The sequence below is a fragment of the Canis lupus genome, chromosome 2 (assembly GCF_003254725.2).
Source record: "Canis lupus dingo isolate Sandy chromosome 2, ASM325472v2, whole genome shotgun sequence".
NCBI classification, from domain to species: domain Eukaryota; kingdom Metazoa; phylum Chordata; class Mammalia; order Carnivora; family Canidae; genus Canis; species Canis lupus.
The window spans coordinates 67015995-67038858 of record NC_064244.1 but is presented as its reverse complement, the minus strand read 5'-3'; the positions used below and the strand labels follow the sequence as shown (position 1 = coordinate 67038858).

At 49.5% G+C, this 22864-nt stretch overlaps 2 protein-coding genes across 15 annotated transcripts in view; one reads left to right on the top strand and one right to left on the bottom strand.

Moving 5' to 3' along the window:
* Positions 1 to 9405, top strand: part of LOC112659974 (S100P binding protein) — a 52698-nt gene extending 43293 nt beyond the window's left edge. For 6 of the 10 annotated variants that reach the window (XM_049104814.1, XM_049104812.1, XM_049104813.1 and 3 more), the window contains 2 exons: positions 4810 to 4897; positions 6770 to 9405. In XM_049104814.1, the coding sequence (XP_048960771.1) occupies positions 4810 to 4897; positions 6770 to 6911 (230 nt within the window). In that variant the 3' untranslated portion in view covers positions 6912 to 9405. Of the gene's footprint in view, positions 1 to 2587; positions 3172 to 4809; positions 4898 to 6769 lie in introns of those variants that run through there. The other 4 variants (XM_035713224.2, XM_049104825.1, XM_035713223.2 and 1 more) reach the window with 3 other exon arrangements.
* Positions 9406 to 12822: 3417 nt separating this feature from the next.
* Positions 12823 to 20413, bottom strand: FNDC5 (fibronectin type III domain containing 5). 5 transcript variants are annotated; one of them, XM_035713227.2, is made up of 7 exons: positions 20295 to 20341; positions 19989 to 20097; positions 18572 to 18687; positions 17871 to 18069; positions 17442 to 17531; positions 15238 to 15371; positions 12823 to 14341 (listed from the first exon to the last, which is right to left on the bottom strand). In XM_035713227.2, the coding sequence occupies exons 4-7, from the start codon at positions 18052 to 18054 to the stop codon at positions 14303 to 14305; spliced, it is 447 nt and encodes a 148-aa protein (XP_035569120.1). In that variant the 5' UTR covers positions 18055 to 18069; positions 18572 to 18687; positions 19989 to 20097; positions 20295 to 20341; the 3' UTR covers positions 12823 to 14302. The 5 variants fall into 5 exon arrangements, with proteins under 5 accessions (XP_035569120.1, XP_048960817.1, XP_025303025.2 ...); XM_049104860.1 differs by lacking the exon at positions 19989 to 20097 and having other exon boundaries at positions 12823 to 14900; positions 20295 to 20413; XM_025447240.3 differs by lacking the exon at positions 19989 to 20097 and having other exon boundaries at positions 20295 to 20413.
* Positions 20414 to 22864: the final 2451 nt, after the last annotated feature.

Genomic DNA, 22864 nt, shown 5'->3' with positions numbered 1-22864 from the left:
GGATTTACAGGAGAAGATGGAGATTAGGCACTTAAGAACATAGTTAGTTCTTACAGTAAAAAGAATCAGCCATGGATCCAGGCCCCATTCCCCCTCAGAAATAGGTGCCTTTGTTCCCTGTTCAGGTTTTCCTTGCTAAGTTATTCTCATTCTTCTAATCCTTCTCTGTGACCAGTGCTTCTACTGCTCTCCATTAGCTGCCTCATGTGTCTGTTGTCTCCTGGAGCCCTGTGTGTTGTTCTCTCTCATTCTCATTACTAAAGCCGACAGTCACATTCCAAAAGAGAGTGTCTGATTGATTGACTTAATGACCTGTTGATGTCAGGCTAGCTCTTATGTCATTAGCGAGCTAAGAGATTCTCTGTGGGTCATGTGACAATTAAACAGGGTCATGTACAAAGTATGGTGGCATCTAAAACCTGTCAGAAGGGCCGTTGGCAGAGCAAGCATACAGCATCTTCCATTCTTCCTTTGTAACAATTGATTGACCTAACTTATTAAGGACAGTTATTAGACTGGATTGTCCCCAAAACTAGCCAGCTACTATTTATAGACTAAGGTTTAGATGAATTGCTTATCTCATTCCTGTAATGTTAAGGGTTTTTTTCCTTTTACTTTCATTCTTAGATGAATTTCATTCTTAGGCACAAAACAAAGGACAGTCTTCGCCACCTTTTAGCCACAACTTAAAATAAACCCATGGTACTGATTGTTGGTCCAAGAAAGCCCATCTGTTAGAGACTGTGAAGAGAAAATTCAGACGTTTCCATTCTTGTCAGCATCTTTAAATTTGGCAGAAGAGATAGGAATTATGAGCTGAAGTAGGGTTTTGGATTATTAGCTCCACCTGGGTTTGAATCCTGGCCTTCCCATTTACTAGATGATAGATGAGTATCTTTTCTAAACTTCAATCACTAATAAAATGGAGATCATGTTATTCGCCTCATGTGGTGGTTAGAATTGATAGGGTGAATGCAAAGCAGTTAGCAAAGTGCCTGGCATGTAATAAATGCTTGGAATGTAGCTCACATTATCTCTAGATCATTAAGTTTTATTAAAAAGAGGTTATACGAGTCCATCAGTAAGTTCTTATTGCTAAGGAAAACTAACATTTCTTGGTGTATGGGCAGAGACCTGATTATTGAATACTTGTTTACACAGTGCTGTGCGAGGTACCAACTGGTTATATACAGAGACATACTGTGATATGATTCTTGCTTTCTAATCTCCACTATGAAATATCAGTCCCAGAAAAATTTTTAAGGGAACTCCACTCAATGGTATTGTTGGAATTCAGGTTCTGTTACTGTGTGACCTTGGGCAAATTATTTCTCTGTGCCTCAGTTTCTTCATCTGTGAAACAGGGAAAACACCTCATAGGATTACTATAACAGTGAACAAGTGAGTTAATATATGTAAAGCTCGGGACGCCTGGGTGGCTCAGCGGTCGAGTGTCTGCCTTTGGCTCAGGACTTGATCCTGGATTCCCGGGATCCAGTTCTGCATCGGGCTCCTTGCATGGAGCCTGCTTCTCCTCCCTCTGCCTGTGTCTCTGCCCTTCTCTCTGTGTCTCTCATGAATAAATAAATAAAATCTTAAAAAAAAAAAAATATATATATATGTAAAGCTCGTAGGACAATGTCTGATAACATGGTAAGTGCTATGTATAAGTTGCTACTGCTAGATTGTGACTCCTGGCAGTTTAATTCTTGAAGCCTCCTTGGGCTTAATTGACCAGTTTTTCCCCCCTTTAGTTTAAAGTGAATTTATGTATGTATGTATGTATGTATGTATTTATTTGACAGAAAATTCAAGCAGGGGGAGGGGCAGAGGGAGAAGCAGACTCTCCTCTGAGCGGGTATCCCCCCCCCCGCCCCCCGGGGCTCAATCCTAGAACCCTGGGATCATGACCTGAGCCGAAGGCAGACGCTTAACCAACTGAGCCACCTAGGTGCCCCAGGATAGGTTTCTTTGTTAGGGGGCTTACAGTATATCTTTAGCCTCTATCATCAAGGCAATTGTATAGGATCTAGCTGGTAAGAGATGAGCGAACTGAAGGGCATGGTCTACAGATAATCTCATTCCATTTTGAGATTGGACAGCACGATATGTGTGTCTTGCAACCCCTCCTTTGGTGATGCTTTGGCAGGAAAAACATATCTCGAAAGTCTTACAAAGCTGATTTTTCACTCACTGAAACATTTTTTTTTTTTTTTACAGGCCTAGAATGAATAGGGTGCTAGTGATTTGAATGTAGGATATGGGAAAGGCAATCTGAATTGAAACCTTTGATTTTAGCTTAACATATCCAGCAGGCAAGGGGTTTTCTAATCTAAAGCTACTTCCCTTTCCTTTTTTTTTTTCTTTTTAAAGATTTTATTTATTTATTCTTAAGAGACACAGAGAGAGAGAGGCAGAGACATAGGAAGAGGGAAAAGCAGGCTCCCTGCAAGGAGCCTGATGTGGGACTTGACTGCAGATTCCAGAATCACCCCCTGAACGGAAGGCAGATGCTCAACCACTGAGCCACCCAGGCGTCCTACTACTTCCCTTATTAAAGGAGAATTTTTTTTTTTTTTTTTTTAAGATTTTATTTATTCACCAAAGACACAGAGAGGCAGAGACACAGGCAGAGGGAGAAGCAGGCTCCATGCAGGGAGCTCGACGCGGGACTTGATCCGGGGTCTCCAGGATCACGCCCTGGGCTGAAGGCAGCACTAAACCGCTGAGCCACCTGGGCTGCCCTTAAAGGAGAAATTCTTTTGTGGTTTTATATTTCCTTCTCAAGCAGTGAGATTAATATGTTTTCTTCCCATATTAGTAAGATAAAACATCTTTTCATTATGTTTATTGATCATTTGTATTACTTTTGTGAATTGCCTACTTGTGTCCTTTGACCTCTTTTGTTTATGAAGAGATTACTTCTGTAGAATAAGGGCGTTAAAACTTTGCCAGCTCTGTTTCAAATATATTTTTCATTTTGTTAATTGTCTTCTTTTACCTTAGGTTGTAATTTTTTTATTTTAACTGCACAGAAGCTTGTAATCTATAAATTTTTCCTGAAGTATGCCATCTTATTCTGGTTAGAGAATTTCTGTTGGGTGTTATAAAACATGTCATAGTTTATGTGTAGACTGATCCACTTAATAAACACTTTTCCCTACAGAGAGAGAGGTGATTGTCACATGATTTGAAAAGTCTTTGCAAACTAACATAGGCTTGTGGCTGTAACACCATAACAGTAGCTAGCACATACTACACAATAGCTTTTGTCAGGCACTATGCTAAATCTTATATATACTGTGTTCGTAATATTCAGCTTCATGCTGGATAGTATTAATGTCTATATTTCATAGATGAGTCAGGTGGGCCTAGAAGAAGTAAAATGATTTGCCCAGGGTCACAGAGCTAGTTAGTGGCAGGATTGGAATTTAATTTAACTCTGTCTAATTTTAAAGTGTATACTTTCTCTACAAAGCTTGACTTCTTGAGGCTTCCAATAATTAGAGTGGTCCTAAAAGTTAAGTAAATATCTTTCACCAGAACTTGAAAAGATGGTACGTTAGCCTAGATGAACTACTTTTGATTTCTGAGAGTGTAGTGGAGAAGGTAATGAGAAGTATGTAAGCTAGTCGAAAGAAAAGTCTCTACTGTCCAGGGTAGTAGTTTTCAACGTGTGGTTCCCAGGCCAGCAGCATCAGCATCACATGGACATTTATTAATGCAAATTCTTAGGTCCCACTGGAGACATACAAAATCCAAAACCTCTGGGGTTGGGATCCAGTAATCTGTTTTATAATACTTCTGCTGATTATGATGCATGTTAAAATTTGAGAACCACTGGTCTAGGGAAATTATGTTGTTCTCTCTGATCATAATTTCTGTTTTTGTGAGCTTTAGCCCAAGTCTCAGCCCTTATGTGCAAAATTAGCATTATTGGATGGTGGCAAAAGCATGGAGTCAAACAGGGGCTAGTTTTGAGATTGGTTTAATTAGCACTTAAGGCAAGTCCACCTCTGTGAGCCACAGTCTGCCATCTCCAAAAAGATGTTCATAACATCTATCTCCATATGAGATATTTATTAGAATTAAATGAGATAGTTTGAAAAGTGCATAGCATCTTGCCAGGCTCCCAGGGGTTTCAGAAATTGCCTCCAACAATTGTTCTTGTTTAGCAAAAAGCCCCAGCTGCCTTCTATTCTCAACTTCTCTTGTTTTTTGAATGTATTTTGCTGTCTTGTATCTCCGGGCCTTTGCATTAGCTCTTTCTCTTGGATACCTGCACCCCCACCCCTCTTAACCTCACTAACTTCTAGACATCCTTTTGATCACTGCTTCTGGTTTACTTCCCCTGGAGAGGGCTTTCTCAAATCCCCACCCTCCAGTCTCTGTGCTCACATAGCAGCCTATGTTTCTCCTGTCACTGCACTCATCACAAGATTTGGAATCGCCAGTCTCCTCTATAAACCTAATTGAGGGCAGGTACAGTGCCTTGTCTACCACCATATTCTAGGGACCAGTAAAGTTCCTCATATACTGTGGGAGCTAGTAAGTGTTGAATGAATGAATGGTGGCTGTCATTATTGCTGCTCCATCATCATCATCATTATCATCATCATCATCATCATCATCATCTGAAAGCAAGCTCCCCTCTCTGGCTTATAGTTTTTGTGCTGACTGCTTGTGATAATCATAGATAGTATCAGGACCAGTGCCTGTTTTCTCTTTCCCTGAAAACACATGCTTTGATCTAGGCTGACATGGTAGTTCACTGAGCTGCTTCCTAACCACGATCCCTCTGTGTCACAGGTGCCTTGGGGGAACTGTATGCCTTGATGGGTCAAGTTCATCATATGCAGAACCCAAAATGGCAGCATCCTTCGGACCTCACCATGCGGTGAGTGGGTGATTAGGAGGAGGAGGGCAAGGGTAGAATTTGGCTACAAGAGGAATGTGGTGGGTAGTTCGGGTGTAATTGTTTAATTCCAGAGGTGGGAAAAGAAACAGAGTATAATGGAATAAGAAGTGAGCTGAAATTCAGGAAATGGGTTCTGTTCTAGCTTTGCAGTTTATAATGTAGCTATATGATTTTGATCAAGTCATGCCACCTCTTTGGTCCTTACATCACTACAACTAATAAGTTGGACTTACTGATGTCAGAGGGCCTTTCTATTTTGAAATCTTCTGGATTCTTGATGTAGTATGGCTTTACAGATTTATTCAGTTACTTTGATCCAGATACTGAGAAACTTTGGAGTCACCTTGACTCCTTTCTCACCCCATATTCAACCTATTAGCAAATTTGTAAGCCCTACATATAAAATATATCCCAAATCTGATAATTTCTCATCATTTTCACTTGAACTGTTGCAAGTCTCCTACATGATCTCCCTGCTTCTGCCTTTGCCTGTCTACTATTTTCAATTCAGCAGCCAGAGATTCAGATTCTCTTCTTTGCTCAGAATGTTCCAGTGGCTTTCCATGTCACATTTCCCATCTTCATGATCCCCTAGAAGGACCATGGCCTGGGCTGACATGGTTAGCTTGCTGACTGCATCTCCTACTACTCTTCCTCTTGCACATTCTGCTCTAGTCCCTCTGGCTTTGCTATTTTTCGAATGTCACACATGCTCCTACCTCAGGGCCTTTATACTCAGTGTTTCCTCTAGAGTTGCCAAAATTATAGCATCATTTTTTTGGTAGGATTGTTATTAGCATTAAATGAGGTGAAGTATTTAAAGAATTCAGTAAGTACTTGCATATAGGGTTAGATAAATGTCATAAAATGTTTAAATTATTTTTAACTTTGGCTGTTCACAATCACTTTTGGAGATGTCTAAAAATGAAGATGTCGAGACCCTGCCTCAAGGGATTCTAAGTCATTATGTCAGGGAGTAGGGGCAAGAATCTACCTTTAGAAAGCTTCCCAGGTGGTTATTAGGAATAGCTGGAGTTGAGAATGAGATCACATTACTTCAGAGGGTCTTATTCAGAATCCCAGCCTAAAGGACTGGTGGTGACTAAAGAAGATCAAGAAAGTTTACTTTGATTCCGTGCTATTAATTATTTAGTCTCTAAACTTGCAGTGTGATACTCACATGATGACTTACCTTCTCTGGGAATTTTATTCTAATTTTAACTCCTGTGTCCTGAGCAACCTTGAGCTGTGTCAGACAATGAAGTCCTGATGCAAGCAATGAAATATAGATCCTGTTTTAAATGTTCCTTGAGGGAGAAAATATTTTTTCACTACTAAAACATTATTATACATCATATATTAGGTTTTCTTAATATTTGTGAATATGGCACACTTCACCATAATACCTGTGCAGCAACTGGTTTTAGAGTTAGAAGGAAATAGCACTTACTCTGTGCCTTTCTTTTCTTTTAATTTTTTTTTTTATTTTATTTATTCATGTGAGAGACAGAGTGAATGAGAGCATGAGTGAGGGGGAAGGAGAGAGAGAGAGGGAGAAGCAGGCTCCCCACTGGCAGGGAGCCTGACGTGGGGCTCGATCCTAGGGCCCTGAGTTCATGACCTGAGCCGAAGGCAGGCGCTTAGCCCACTGAGCCACCCAGGTGTCCCACATTGTGACTTTCATATAAATAAAATAGTATAAAAATTCTAAAATTAAGATTGAAAGGTAAAATCAATATCTGATATCCAAAAATAAATTCTTAAGATAGTTGTCTAGGCCATTTTCTGTGTACAAATAGCCATTCCAGCTGAAACTCTCATCTTGTTTTTATTTTCCTTCTCTCCTAATAGAAACTACGCTCGGTTCCGGCAGAAACCTTTGCAAAGATACAGTCTGACTCAGTGGGTCGACAGGAACATGCGAACCCACCATCGTTTCCAGCGTCTCCCGGACTTCCCAGCGAGTCCATTTGTCTCATCCCATCAGCAGTGAAGGTCCCTATCCAGGGTCTTGTTCAGAGCAGCATCTCATCTTTTGCTCTTTTGTGCTTTGTAGATTTTGAATTTTATTTTTCACAAGATTTTTATTTAAAGAACTTGTCACCTTTGGAAATTCCCATTGCTGACTTGAGAATTTTTTTTTTGTATAAGGTCCTTCTTGTTTGTCTGTGTGCATGCATTTAAGCACTGTTATTTTTTATTTTTTTAATTTAAATCAAAGGTGGCCACTTCTTGAAAGCCAGCATTAAGCCAGAATACCTAGGCTCAAGCCAAACCCCAAATGCAAACCCCCACCTCTACACAGAGGTGAAGTCTACTTCTGGTGCCCAAAAGAAATCATCTTGTAATCTCTTGTAAGGAAGAGATTACCAGGCTGCAAGCCAGTGTGAATTATTGCTGATGACTTATAAATGGACATAAGTCACTTTTATCAACCCCTCTTACTTTTTTATTTGAATCTCCGAGTACTTGTCAGTATTTTAAAGTTGGTAATCCAGGACATTTGAAGTAGGATGGAACAGGACAAAAATCCTGTTGAAAGGACAAGTTAAAAGTGTAAATGTTCTCTCCTTTTTGTACTTACTAGCTGCCTTTATTTATTTATTTTTGCTCCCCCACCCCCATTCTTTATTAAATTTGTTTTGCACAATAGATTTATAAATCTTACACATCTTAGCTCTGACATAGGACTGCTGACTAACCCTTGTTAATCTGTGGTCTTGTGACTGATTGTCTTTTCTGCCTTTTCTCAAGGATTTTCCTTCTTTTTTCCCTGGTGACCATTGTGCTCCTTAGGTTCTGTTGATGTGTTCCTGTATCCTGTTAGACCCAGTTATGCCTCTTAAGAACGCCTCCCTGCTCTCTTCATCAAGGAGCTTCCCACATAGAGTCTTAACTCCAGGAGGGTTAGAAAGCCAGTACTACTGAGGTGTGAGTTGGTCTTCAGTTTCATCCACTCAGCTCCACCTTCAGTCTTGAGTTGATGTGTCAGTCCGTAAGCTCCATCCTGTGGGAGAGACTTGGGAGAGGTGTTCTTTTGTCTCTGTGATTAGTTAACAAGCAGTGCCTCTAGCTTCTGGATGTTACCATTTTCTTTGGTCATACTCCTGGGACACAGTTTGACAGAACTGCTCCTGTGGGTCTAATGTATTTGTGATTAAGCCTATGTACAAAAGCATTACCTGATCTTAAGGTTTGGTATTCTAACTTAAGTTGATGGACTTTGTGCAGCCAGCCTGGTGGATGTCTGAGGAGTTTGTTCTCCTTTCTTTACAGACGGCTTTAGATGTCTTTCGGAAGGTCTTGCAGTCGGGCATTCATGCTGTTGCTCACCCTCTTTGAAGGCTGGGACATAGTTATCAGCATCGCCTGTGGTGCTGGGCTAGCAGCCTCTCTTGGGTTTTGTTGGTTCATCAGCCACCTTTGTATGTGAGAAACCCATCTTAAATACCCTACCCTGCTTTAGAAACTGACTTGGTGAAGGTTTGGTCATTCAAGCCACCAATAAACTTAGATGGATGTCCCTAAGTGTTTACTGTTTTTACCTAGGTGAGGATTCTCTTCCTTGGACATTAGGTTTAGATTCTGGGACCAAATGCAAAGTTCTGTTCAAAGGCAAGAGTCAAAATCTATTATTTTAGTTGGCATAATGGACATTTACTACATTATTCACTTTTCCAGATTTCCCTAAATTAGCAAGATGGAGTAAGAGAAGCAGACATCTACCTTTGGAATGACAGCATAATAAAAATTAATTATAGCTGGAATACCTAGCACTGTAGCTGTCTAGTTCTCCACAGACAACCCAAGGAGTGAAAGGACAGCATTTCGCTTAGGCTCATGTTCCTGCATTCCTGGTACAGGAGGGTTTAAGTCTGAATGTGTGATGGCAGCATTGCCTTTGCCAAATCAAATGAGTGACGGGTTAACTAGAAAATGTGACAATCACATTTCCTCTTTGCTCAAATAATTCTGTTTTTCCAAAGCGTTAGCAGCTTAATTAAATCTGTTGGACTGGGGGAGGAGAGAACTGTTCTCTAGCGGTTAACATGGTATTCTTGAAGAAGAAAAAAAACAAAGCCAAAGAAAACTCATTATCAGGCATGTTTGCCTTAGAAATGGTAGTGGGTAAAATCTGGAGTTCTAATCTGTTTTTAAAGCTGCATATCTCATATGTGGTCTTGGGCTCACAGTCTAGTATTTCCTGAGTTCTTGAGTAAGGGTTATGTGCATTTAACTGCCTACCTAGCTTTCTTCCTTCAGGAGACATTTCTCACCACAGTGGTCTTGACAAAGAGTAACAATGTGCTATTTACAGAAGTTTACTTATAAGAGCCTGCAATAACCTATAGCTTTGCATCTCTCACAGGCCTGATTGACTTGAGTTGTCAGGATCAATTACGAAACCGAAGTTTGGTGCCTCCTCTTTATCATGTTTTTTCCCTTGTACCAGTTGTGTTTAATGTCATTAAAAAGAAATAAAAGTTCTTGTCGTGGCACATGTACTGCGGCCGTCTGTTGCAGGCTTTGAAAGGAGGGTTCCATCCTTTTCTTGTGTAGGCAGGTTAGTGGGGTCTGGGCGGGGGTGGCAGTTAGTAGAATGTGGTACTGGGGAGGCGAGGGTGCACGCTCCCTATTCTTTTGAGGGTAAATTACAGTGTTGAGAAAGGCTTTCTAGCAGTCAAGAAATGTTGAAATTGATTGGGATTTGCAGCTACATATAGTGCATGTCAGGAGCCTGACATAGGGGAAGCCTGAAATATCACTGTGCTGCTGTTTTTGCAGAAGGGGGAGACGGCTCAGCCCGATCAGACAAACACTGCCTCACATTCCTTCCCATGGCTGTGTGGTTGACCCCTGTCTGCCTCTCCCAAACTGGTGCTGATCAGGGAAGAAGCTGAGTTAACCCAGAGCATTCTCCTTTTGAAGAAAGGGATATGGCAAACCAGAACTGATCATCCAAAATTGATGGTAGTTCTTAATCCAACTTCTCCAGAAACTGACTGCTCCTGAACCTGGGATGCAGGTGGAATAAGTGTGGGTAGATAGGGGAGACATAGCGTTCCTTACATCCCTTTTGTGAACCTAAGCTTCTTAGATTTACCCCAGGAAACAGGATGAAGGCAATAAAAGCTTGTCACCTATATTAGCCAATGCTTATAAAATCTCAACTCATGCTGAGTAAATAAGTACCAACATGTTTGGACAGACTCTGTCTTGCTGTTACATAAGTTTTGTCTAATGGCTGTTCTGTAGTCCAGGCAAAAGCTTCAATACAAATTTGCTAAACACTCAGCTATTTGATACTCTCTCACTCTGAGGTACTCCTAACCTATACATACCCATTTTGTTTCTCTCAGGTGCAGATCCTTTGTCTAGTAGTTGCTTATTTCCTTTTTAGCAATATGTTACTGCAGACATCAAAGGTTTCAGGGACCAGGCTGCATTCTCTGAAGTGGTGGTGTTCCTTACTTACCCTTAGTTCATTTTTATGTTATGGAAAAGTGAGGAGGAGGAGAAATGGATCTTCTCTCAAAAGAATGGGGTCATTCTCTAGCTTGTTTGGAGCTTTTTACAGGAAGAAAAAAAAAAAAAAACCCAACCATCTAAAACTAGAAAGCAGAGTTCCCTGCTTTTCTTTGTGTTGTCCTGCTTTTCTAAGAGAAAACAATTATTCCTAAGCTGGTCCTAAGGTATGCTTGCTTTGTATGTCAGAACACCTGTCAGGAAAAAAATTTCCACTTGTCACAGGAAATATCAGCTGGTCAGCAGTGGAATTCCTTAATGAACAAGCTGCGCCTTTTCAATCCTCCCCACCTGTCCTCCTCTAATGACAACTGGAACATGTCACAGACAGAAAATCTGACCTTCCCCCAGCACCCATTGAGATGGGGGTGGAATGTAACCTTTTGGACAACCTGTAAAACTCCCCATGTAGTAGTCCAGAATCATTATAGTTATCATTAAAGGAACTATTTGTATATGAGGATCTCCTCCGACTTAGCTTCAAGTGACACTTGAGGGTTTGGAAATATTGTACTGATGGAGTTTGGTGGGGCTGGAGCCAGGGCGTGTGTCCCATTTATGGAAGCAACTTGTTCTTGGAGGCCACTTAAAAGCAAAATCCTATAACTCAAAAAGATTTCAAGAAGGTGAAAAGTAACATAACAGTCTGAAATGTCACATGCCTGGAATGGTACGATACTACATGTTTTTATAAAGGGCTGAATTAAAATAAATAAATAAATAAATAAATAAATAAATAAATAAATAAATAAAGGGCTGAATTAGAGTTCTTAAAAGTAGATTCTAGAAGAGGCCACTCTGAAAAGCCTGGTTTGAAGCAACAGGATCAGAAAGGGGAAAGGACTCTTGGCCCACACAAACAGGGTTCTTCTTCCTCTCCCAGACCCTGGGGCTTTCCCTCTTGTTGCTGGGAGGAAGGCCCCCTGGCACCTACTCCAGGTGGTCAGTAGGCTCTGGGGTCCTGTTCTTAACCTTTTTCTTGACAGATAAGGAAACCCACCCCCCCCAGAAGTAGCTGGCCTGAGGGGTCACTTAGGGTCAAGGCAGAGTCCCGCCTCTGTCCAGCATCTTCCCACAGGCCCTGTGTGGCCTGCAGGTCAGGCCTCAGTCTCTCAAGAACTTGCCCACCCCTGTTCCAAGTCACAGTTATAGGGTTCTACTGTATACGATGGCTGGTCCAAGAAAAACTCAGTTGTAGAACTTGGGGTTTTAGGGAGGTAACTAAAGGGAATAGGGTTTATCTAAACCAGAAGTGTTCATTAGTCTCCCGTCCCCCTTAACCCTCTGCTGATGTGCTACCGGCACTGCTAAATTTCCATTAGCAGTGGAAATTGTCAGAACACCTATCAGTGTTCTGCTAAATTTCCATTAGCAGTGCTTGCTGGCCCCATATGGCTATCTGTAGGTAACTGCTGCTGACTCAGGGGTGTCTCCACCAGGTGGCACTAGATGGGCACACAAGACAGAGGGCCCAGCAAGTACCTCTCTTGGGTTTAGAGTTCTGGGTGCTGGCAGATTTCCACTTTCCCACCCAGCCTTTAAGACTTGCTTTCCTTGGGGATCCCTGGGTGGCTCAGCGGTTTAGTGCTGCCTTCAGCCCAGGGCGTGATCCTGGAGTCCCAGGATCGAGTCCCACATCAGGCTCCCTGCGTGGAGCCTGCTTCTCCCTCTGCCTGTGTCTCTGCCTGTGTCTCTGTGTGTGTCTCTCATGAATAAATAAAAATCTTTAAAAAAAAAATAGACTTGCTTTTCTCTTGGAACCTTCCAGAACAGTCTACCCTAAGTCCTGCTCATCTGACCTTTTCTCTCCAACCTCTTGCTGGCTCTGGACAGGAGTGTTCGAGGTGTACCATTTACTTACTGGTTTGCTCATTGGCTAATGACATCATTACTCCACCCTTCAGCCTGCTGTTGGGATCCTAATGATGTTCCTTTAACCGCCTCAGACAGCATGCTGGGAACACTGGGCTGCAGCAAGCAGCTTCTGCAGTTCCTCTTCCTTTCCCTCCCCACCCTGGGGAGAAACTAGAATTGCATTCCTTCGGTCAGGGAAATCACCCAGCCCCATCCAGAGGGGAAAACCCTTCGTTCTAAAAACTGAGCACCAGCCTGTGTACCTGTGCAGCGAGGCAGCCCAAGCTTGAATTTGGGGGCCTCAGTAATAGGATGATGGAGGAGCTATTTTCTCCTCCTACACGTGCACCCCCATCTGTTCGAGATTTCCCTTCCAACTCCAGCTTGGCTGGCAGGCATGTCCCTAAGAAGCTGCAGGCCAAAATGGAGAGAGAGAATTGACTCCCTCCTCCACACATCCTGACTTGCTGCCAATTGCCAGAAAAAGAGGGCAACATTTGGGCATTTACCAGAAGACAAGGATGTGCCTTTTCATTTGTCTTTTATTTTCCATTTAAAAAGAGGTTATTGCTCTAACTGGATCAGAGGTAAGGACCTCTCCCCTAAGGAGCTTTGGCCTTGCAGCCCCATTCAGCAGGGATGGAAGTCACAAGACAATGAGTGGAGCCTCATGCCCTCCCATGAGGAAGCCCTTAGTATTGCTGACATCTGCCTTTCACCCTGTCTCTCCTCCCTCCCTGTGCTGTCACACCGGGGCGAAGCAGAGTCGTGGCTGACCGAGCCAGGAGAGCTCTTGTAGACCGGAAGGAAGGGGCGGTCATTGGGTGATGGCTTTCAGCTCTCTGGCTTGGGGGCCACTGCTCTCATCATTCAGTTCAACAGGTGTTCACTGAGCGCCTACTGTGTGCCAGGCTTGTGCTAGGCGCAGTCCTCCCACACGCCCATCCTTAGCCACCAGCGGAAGACGCAGAGGCCCATCTCTTCCCATGCAGGCATTCAGCAGCCGTAACTTGTCAGTCCTAGGGAAGAGTCTGCCTTCCCTTATCAAGCACCATTTTTTTTTTGTTTTGTTTTGTTTTGTTTTGTTTACCAGAAAGGGGCAGTGGAGAGAGAGACCTGTCACCTCACACCACTCAGGCTCTAGGGAAGGACATGAGGACCCTGGGGAGCTTTCACAGAACCCTGGATGAGATGGCAAGATATGGAGACCCCAGGGGCCAGGGCTGCTCTGACTGTCCACGGTAATGGCCCAGGCCTGCCTTCCAACAGCTTCTACTCCAGAGTTGGTGATTCAGCTGCCCACGTGGACATACCTTTTCAGTTGTGTAAGCCGGCATTGTTACAACTCCAACAGCCTCTTCCGAAAGAAATGGGGCCAGTACCTTCCAGGTCTCTTTCCCACTTCGTCTTCTTAAGACTCCAAACTGAGGATGTTACAGTCCAGATGAGGGCCAAAGAAGACAGAGGCCTCAGGCAATCAGCTCTGGGAATTCCTCTGCCCTCTGGAGTGAAGCCCTTCAGTTGCGTTTTCCAGAGAGATAAGACATACCATCTTACACACTCGCAAAGTTGTGCATCACACCACAAACAAGTCCTTGATGGCTGGATCCAGAAAAAGGCTTGCTGGCAGCCATGACCCTGCCCCATGGCTTCCCTGATGGCTCTCGGTCTGAAAGACACAGCTGGAGTCGGTCTGGGTGCTTGTCATCTCCCAGGAACTTTGTGCATTTTCTCAGGGAGGAAGCCAGTCCAGGAGAGGCAAGGAGGCAGAAAGAAGGCTGTGTCTCATGCAGCTTTGCCTTTTCCAGAATGGGGCCAGGCCTTTTAGTTTTGTGGCTTATTTTTTTTGCAGAATTTGGGTTTGTAGTTCAGCCTCCTTCACCAGACTAGGATGGGGAAGAGGGAGAGTTGTGCCTTCCCCCACCGCAGTCCCTGTCCCTGTGCCCATGGACCTGGGGACCAGCAGAGAAGAAAAATGAAATCCTTCTCCCTGCAGACAGGCAGTCATGCTTCGATGATGTTCACCGAGGGCTTGTTTGGAAACTGGGAGGGAAAAAATGAGAGAAGCAGCCAGGGCTAATTGAATAGACTTCTTGCAAGGTTGGAGATGGGGGAGGGCACGAGAAGAAAGGAAGGAAGGGCTGCCTCCTAAAAGCCCGGCTCTTGTCCCGCGTGGAAGGGAAGGAGTGGCCCTGCCTGCACGTCTCATCTCTCTGCCTTCTCAGACCCAGCCTTCGGCCTCACTCACTTAGCAGCCAAGACTGGGTGCCAGGCCCCCAGTTCCCCCCAGCAGAGCCATCCAGCCGGCTGGTTCTCTCACATCCTGCAGACCCGCCTCAGAGGGCGGCCCCGGCCACTGACACTGTCGAGGTGCTTCTGGAGATGGGGATTACTAAGAGGCTTCGGGAAAATGCCCCAGAAAGAGAGAAGCCAAGAGAGAGGACAGTAAGCCAGGGGGTGTGAGGAGATGGAGGGAGGAGGAAATGTGGAGAGGGCCAGATGTTTGTTTGTTGGATAATCATCGTCAGAACCATGAGATCCTCCCACTTCTCTACCGTCTCTTCTGAGCTGCTCAGAGCAAGCACTGACAAGGTTGTCATATCTGTTTTGCAGAAGAGGAAATGAAGGTAGAAAGAGGTGAAGCACCTGCTCAAGGTCACACAGCACGGCAGGGACAGAAATAAGCCCAGAACCCCCTCTTTGTGCTGTCCCATACCAACCAAGAATTCTCCCCTCCCCAGTCACGCTGCATTCTGTTAACCACACTGGCCCCTGGCACCCGGCAAGAGGAGAAGGTCCAAAATCAATTTGCAGCGTCCCTGGTGTCACACAGGCTGCAGAGGCCAAGCTTGGCTCTGCCGGGCTGCAGCCCGTCCAGCCCTCAGCTGACCCTGCTACAGCCCCGGGGCCACCCACCCAGACCCGAGACGTGCCCTCACCTTGCTGCGGAGAAGACCTCCCCCTTGGTGCTCCGGGGTGCTGTTTTCTGATGCGCTCTTGGTTTTCTCCTTGTTGTTATTGGGTTCATTGTCCTTGATAATGTCATACTGGCGGCAGAAGAGAGCAATGACACCTAGGGGGGTGGGAGGAGGATGAGGAGAGCAGTGAGAGGCCAGAGTCCCGCCTGCCCGCTTCATTCCCACTGGCACCTGCCGAGCTCCTGTTAGATACTGAGCTCCAGATGGCCTCTCCCCTACACCACTGCAACGGCCTGCCTCTGGTTCCCATGTCCACCTGTCCCCCACCAGCCGTCTCCTTCGCTGCTGCTGGGCTGATCTTCCCACGATGCCCATCTGATCCCATCTCCCCTCTCCCCTACAGCTCTCCTTTCCAGTTAGGGGAAATAGAAACAGTAACGTTTGCTGAGCGTGTGCCAGGCCCTATGCCGTGCACTGACAATGCCCATGCCACTGAGTCCTCATTATCACCTCCAGGTTGCCAGTGAGGACACTGATGCAGAGAGCCTAGGAACCTACTCAAGGTCCTGAGGCGGGAGAGCTGGGAGAGCTGGGACGTGCACGCCAGGGCCTACGCTCTGCTAAATGTTTACTGTTAGCAGACAAAGAATATGTGAGTGTAATAGTTTTTGAAAGTCAGATACAATTATGGAAGCCAGCTCCAATTCTGGTAGGTGTCTTCTCCATTTTTACCTCTATGCTTTATTTATAGTGCTATTTCTTGATCTATCTGTTTTAGATACGATTTTGACTTTCTTTTTTTTTTTTTTTCTATTTTGACTTTCTATCGTAGGTACAGGGTAACACCTCCCCCCTACTTCCTTTCTCGTCACCCTGACAGACTCACATCATAATCTTGGGTTGGTCCACTATGTTTACATCGTTACGATTATGTAGATACTGTCTGCACCAAGTCTGATAACATACCTTATATAAACCTCTTTTGTACAATCCTTTGTTTTTTCTGCCTTTTGTTTTTACAAGTGTCTGTTTTTCGATGTGTCTACACAACATTTTTTCCAAATGCTTCTCCAATACAGCCTGCCCTCTCAACCACCATGCTAATACAGCTCTGGCATGGTGTTCAGGTCCCTCAAAATGGGCTCCAGCCTACTTTAAAGCCTCACCATCCTTGACTGTCCCCGTTTCTACTTCTTCTCTTGGGTCATAGCTGCACTGAACCAGACTGTGCTGAATTTGTTCCTTATTTTATTTATTTGAGAGGAAGAGAGAGCATAAGAGCAGGGGGAGGGAGAAGCAGACTCTTGGCTGAGCAGGGAGCCCGACGTGGGGCTTGATCCCAGGACCCTGAGATCATGACCTGAGCCAAAGGCAGACACTTAACTGACTGAGCCACCCAGGTGCCCCTGAATTTGTTTCTTATACATGCTGTCATCAGAACACTGTTCCTTTTTTGGCTGTCTGGTGACTTCCTATTCATCCTTCAAAGCTCAATCCCCATGTTTCCTCCTCTCTGTGTTTTTCCTGATTTCTACTCCTAGCTCTAGAATTAATTCCCTCTCCTCTGCCCCCATACGTGGCACTTATCACATTGAATTATAGTTAAGTATGGGCCTGGCTTCTCCTAGACCCAGTTCCTTGCAAGCCCAGGGCTCTTTAGTCATGACTATAGTACTATTACCTGGAACAGAATGGCCATTCAGAAAATGCTGGTTGAGTACAGAGATGAAATTTGTTCTTTATCAGAGGGTAGCTCACAGACAAGTGGGAACAGGGAGCCCCATGGGCCCAATGACCTCAGCTGGGAGGAGCTAAAGGGAGGGATGAGCAGTACACTGTGAGAGCAGTAGGCAAAACAACCTTTCTCATGGATGGATGGGGGAGACCTAATGGAGGTGGTCACAGAACCAGAGCTAGAAGGATGAGCAGCGTAAGAGGATCCCAAGCCTGGAGCACCTGGAGGCCCAGCAGCCCAGAAGGAGGCATGCTCCTGCAGCCATGGCCAGAAGGTACGAGTCCGCCCAGGTGTCCAAACTATTCCGGAGGGAATGAAGGGCAAGCGCTCAAATAATCCGAGGCAGCTCTCAATCGGCTAAATTCTTTGTGAGACGTAAATTAGAGAATGGGTCCATCTCTCAGCTGTCTCCACTTCCAGGAGAGAAGGGGCCCAGGCAGGGGCCTCCGCTGCCCAGAGGCCAAGCGAGGAGGGGCCTGGAGGCACTCACCGGCCCACATGAACAGGACCACGACGATGATGAGCACCTCGCCGGTCCGCAGCTGTTGGCTCCCTGCCATCTCCTTCATGGTTACCTCATCTGCAGGGAGGGAGACACTAGGTCCGAGGCTCTTCTCATCCCCAGCCACCCCTCCAGGGCCAGCCCATGAGCTTAAATGTTTATCTCTATAAGTACCCAGACACCTAATAAAGAGATTCGAGAACATGCCGATGGGTACTTGGGGCGGCAGCAACATGGCTTGACCCAACGCTGAGAGTTGATATGCCCACTGTCTCAGGGACTAGGGTGACAGCCTCTCTTGGCCACTGCTTTACTAGACAACAGGGGCTTGGGGGCACTGGTGCTTTCCTCCAGCCACCCCCTACTCTGGCCCTGACCACAGCTCACGCCACCCCCGCTAACAGTGCCCCGGCCTGCCTTTGTTCTTGGATGCCATCTTCTCAGCCTCGCGCGGGGTCTTGAAGAGCACTGGCTCGCTGGCGGGGCTCTGGCCCTGAATGGAGATGGCCTGCACGTGCACAATGTACTCGGTGTCCTCTTCCAGGTCCCAGAGGGCACACGAGCGGGTGGTGGTGTTCACCTCCTGGATGAAGCGCAGCATCCGCACATCCTTCTTCTGCCAAGGCAAACCCCAGGCCCGCTGCAGTCAGCGCCCTGTCACCGACCCCGCCCTGCCCACCTCTCTGGCGGTGACCGGGCTCACCGGGCCGCTAGCTCAAGCCTTTACACACACAGGCTTCCCCACGCACCCCTCATCTCCATGGGCAGCTATGGCTCTTGCCACTCCATGTTACAGAGAGGGAGACAGTGCGGGTGCAGAGAGCTTGGAAGAGTTGCCCGAGGCTGTCTCCCCAGTGAGGTCTTGCACCGCGCCCGAAACTCAGGTCTGTGTAAGATCCAAACCAGGTCTTTGATTCCCAGTTTCCAGTCAAAGGCCTGGGAGCCCTCCTCACTGATCGTTCCCCTCTGGGGTCCCTATTCTAAGCCATATATGCAGTTCTTCTGCCTCTGTCTCTCTTGCTCTCTGCTCCTTTTCCCTTTCTACTTCTGCACACCCCCCTCCGCATCCCCTGCTACTATCCCGATGTGTCCTGCCCTCCCAGACCCTCGAGGGCTACCTGCTGAGATATGGCAAATCCGATGACCACCTCATCCTCCAGGACGTCCCAGCTCACCACTGCAGAGTTGGCCTTGAGGTGCCTGACAGTGACATTCACTGGGGCCGAGGGACTGTCTGGGGGTGGGGAGGCACCTGAGCCTCAGCACCCCTTGCCGCGAGGCCCAGGCCCACTGTCTCCTAAGTGGGAACCTAGGGAAGGCCGCATGGTGGGGGAAGGAAGAACGCAAGGCCTCCGATGGCACTGACACACGGGTCTCAGTTCGTTAGTGATTGAAGAGCTATAGCCCGAGAGGCCCCGGGCTGTGCGTGTCCAGGGTGAGGAGCCCCCACTGGTCACATTGGCCCTATTAGGGGTCCAGGCTAAAACAGATGGGCCTGGGCTGGGGCCAGATCTAATGGAAGGGTGTTAAGAGGTTGGGGGGGGGGGTGCAGGCACAAGGGAGGCATCGGTGGCCAGGGCTGCGAGAGCTGAAAGTTAGTCTGATGAAAAGCAGTCAAAAGGACTCCCAGTCCAGTGCTCTTTCTACAAGACCACACTGTCAAGTGAGTGACCTTGAGGGAAGGAGAAAGACCCAGAGGTGGAGAGGAGCCAGGCTAGGGTGAGGCCTGGGTTGGGAGTGAGGATCAAGGGTTGGGAGTGAGGTTCAAGAGAGGAACCCCCATACTGTAGCGAGGCAGACAGATGAAGACGGGGAGGGGTCTCTGTGAGCCTGTTCTCCACATTCTGCCAGCCCCTGGAGGCAGGGGGGAGGTCACTCAGAGCAGGATCTGGGTGGGGGAACCATGAGTATAGGGCAGGTAGTGTCTTCTGCATGTGGGAAGGAGATGAGAGCGGGTCAGTTGGGAAGGGAGTAGGAGAGAGAGTGAGGCACAGAGATGGTGGAGGGCAGGAAGAAGGGCTCCAGGAGAGGGGCCTTGTGTCTGCGACCCCAGGGGGCGAGTGCTGCAAGGGGAAGACCTGGCCCTGAGCAGCACCCTGCACCCCACAGAGGAGTGGACCCGAGGCCCCAGGGGCTGGGCCTGGGGCAACAAAGCCATCCCTGGAGACAGAGAGAGACAGAGGGACACAGACAGGTGGCAGCAGACACAGAACCAGAAAACAGACAAGTGGGCTATCAGGGACAGACGTAGAGGAAGCAGGGGGGCGGGGGAGAGGGAGGGAGGGAGGGAGAGAAGCACTGAGCCACAGAGGGATGGGTAGAGGGAGTGATGAGTGAGGCGCCAGAAGCCAAAGGGACAGATACGGAGCCTCAGGAGAGGCTGGGCTGGGTGAGGATGAGGCCGGCACTCGGGGCAGGCCGGACCCTGACTGCAGCAGGCTCAGGGGTCCACCCCACCCGCCCCGAACCCGGGGGTGCCAGTTCCCATCCCCCTCACACATGCTCACGCAGACTGGGACCCCATCCTGCTCCGACCTGCAGAGTTGTCCTGCAGGGCTTTGGGGACAGGGAGGGAGGCCCAAGGTGGGGGGACTGGTGTCCTCAGCTGCTCCCCGGGCCCGAGGAGGGAGCTCAGCTCGGGTACCTGAGGCAAAGGCCTGGGGTCAGGGCAATGGGATGGGGGGCCTGCGGACCACAAGACCCCAGACCCAGGGCTGGGGCGGCGGGGCCGGGGTCGGGGCCGGAGGTGGGGCCTGGGGGTCCGGAGGCGGGGAAGAGGCCGGGGACGGGGGGCAGGAAGGGGCCCGAGGACTCCCGCCCGCCCGGCCCGGGCCCCCTTACCCGCCTGCACCAGCGCGAGGCAGACGCAGCCCAGCCACAGGCGGAGCGCGGCGCGGGGCGGCCCGGGGTGCATGGCGGCTCCTCCCGCCGGCCGGCCCGGGGCGGCGCAGGGGGACGCGGCTCCGGCGCCCGGCGGCCGCTGGCGCTCGCGCTCCGGCCCGCGGCCCGGCCGCCCCGCGCCGCCCCGCGCCGCCTGCATGTCGGCTCCGCGGACAGCGACTCCCGCGCGGCGGCGGCGGCGGCGGCGGCGGCGGCGGCGGCGGCGGCGGCGGCCGCGTCCACGTCGGGCGCCCGGGGGGCGGGGCGCCCCCGCTGCGGGGAGAGGCGCGGGGCGGGGTGAGGGCGGAGGGCGCCCCCGCAGCCGCCCCTCCCGGCCCTCGGGCCGCCCCGGCTCTCAGCGCTCGCCGGCGCGCCGCCCGCGCCCCCGCACCCACCCCGGCCCCCAGCGCTGCCCTTCCCGGGGGGGGGGGGAAGGCGCCCCGAGACACTCAGCGGGTCCCCCGGCGCCCAGCGCTGGCCCGCCTGCCCTCGGCCGGGGCTCCCCCCCCCACCCCGCCCGGACCCGAGGCCTTGGCGGCCCGGACGGACGTGAGCAGCGGGGAGTGTCACCGCAGGGACGGGGAGTGGGGGCCAGAGCGCCGAGGAGGTGCTGGGGTGCATACAGCAGGTGCTCGGTGTTGCCGCGGCCGGCCGGGAGGAGGACACTCAGACTCACTGGAGACTTAGCTCGGGGACCCCGGCCAGCCCTTCCCCCCCTTTGGGCCTCCATTTTTGTCTCCATGAGAGTAACAACCCGCACCTTCCAGGTCCCAGACACTGCCAAGAGCTTGACTTGCATCTTGCCCCTCCTTCTCACGGGGCCCCTTAAGGGGTGCTCCGGGCCCCCCGTTTTGCACGGGAGACCGCAGCTCGGAGAGGTCACTTGACTTGCCCCACGACTCGCGGCAGAGCCAGGATCTGAACACAGGCTGATCGGACTCCCACGCGTGTGCTTGACTCGATTGTGTCCCCACCCAGAGTGAACTCACCCACCCCACCATCCCTGAGATCCTAGAACCTGCGTGTGCCAGCTTGCTCCTCAGAGAACAATCTGGAACAATCTTCCCAACAGCCAAGGGTGGCTCCAGCCCCCTCCCCCACCGTTCTAGTCCCGCCGGTGCAGCGAGCCGGGAAGGAGCTAATGACTCTAAAGTGCAGGGGGCTTTGGGGACTTGGCAAGTAACCGCGGTTCAGAAAGGGCGCGGATGGCTCCTTCCCACCACCCTGGGCACACCCATATGCCTCCTGCTGTGCCCACCTCAGTCTCGCCCCCTCTTCTGCCCAATTCACCCCTTTTCTGTCCTTGAAGAGGCAGAGAGCTGCACCTGCCCCGGTCTCCCTAACCAGGGAACCTCCGGGCCAGCAGGCAGCGAGGGAAGCCCCCCCCCCCCCCCCCCCGACCTGGGGCACTTTCCAGCCCGAGTCCCAGTCAGAGAAACAAGGCTGAGGAGGGAAGCACAGACCGGGCCCTCGCATCTCCAAATGGGCCCCTCCCCCTCATCTGAAATTCTACCATTAGGGGGCATTCCTTTGGCTCTTAGAGGCCTTTTTGGTCTTCCAGAAGCTCCTGGAAGGGGCTAATCCTTTTTGAAAAGGGACACTTTGCAGAGTTATCCCACCAGAATGTCTTCAAAATCTCCCACGCCCACCATTTGAGATTGAGAAACTGAGGTCAGAGATGGAAAGAGCTCCCCGATCGGGAGCAGCAGTGGGCCCTCTCCTCCCGGTGCCCACCCCAGGACTCTTGCACTGACCCCCAAAGTTTCTGTGGGTCACCTTGGAAAGGGCAGGGTGAGAGGAGGCTCCGGGGTTCTTACTGGCCCCTCAGGACCGCCAGGCCTGCTCTGCGTGCCAAGCTGAAACCCCCGGCCCCACGGGCTTCCCCAGCCACATACCTGTGCTGAGGGGAGGCTCAGTTGGGACCTCCACCTGTTTGGGGCAGGAGCCAAGGAACCAAAGCACCTCTCTCCTCTCTCTCTCTTCTTTCTCTCTCTCTCTCTCTCTCTCTTCCCCGGCAGCTGCCTTCGGCCCCACCCCGCCCGGCCCCGCCCCACCAGCTGCAGCTTGGCCCCTAGGGACCCCCAACCCCAGCAGGCAGGAAAAGACAGCCCGGGGCTCGCAGGAGCAGCTGGAGGCTCCTTAGGCCTCACGCGGGAGCCAGCAGGAAGGAGAGGGGTCACTTAGAGGTCACGGAGTCCACTCTTGTCCCCGTTAGGGCGAAAAAGAGAGAAGGGAGAGGGTCCGGGGGGCTCTGGAGTCCAGTGTAGCGCGGGGGAAGGGGGAGTCTCGGCGCCACCTGCTGGCCTCTCTCGGTATAACCCCGGGTAGATGTAGGGCACCGGGAGGGGGGGTGGCAGTGTCTAAGGCTTTGAGAGGGAGGGGGAAGGTGGTTGAAGGAGGGCGTGAAAGACAGGGAGGATTCAGAGAGTCGTGCCTGTGGGGGTGCAGCCCTCTCAGGCCCCAGGATGCATGGGGTGCTTGGGCATTACCACCGTTCCGGGAAAAGCCTCGATGCCTGGAGTCTGGCATTC

Coding starts and splice junctions, on each gene's coding strand:
- FNDC5 (XM_025447240.3), bottom strand. CDS start 20,367: ATGCACCCCGGGCCGCCCCGCGCCGCGCTCCGCCTGTGGCTGGGCTGC. Junction 18,688..20,294: donor CCTCGCGCTGGTGCAGGCGG/GTAAGGGGGCCC, acceptor CCCCACCCCCAG/ACAGTCCCTCGGCCCCAGTG. Junction 18,070..18,571: donor GATTTGCCATATCTCAGCAG/GTAGCCCTCGAG, acceptor TTGCCTTGGCAG/AAGAAGGATGTGCGGATGCT.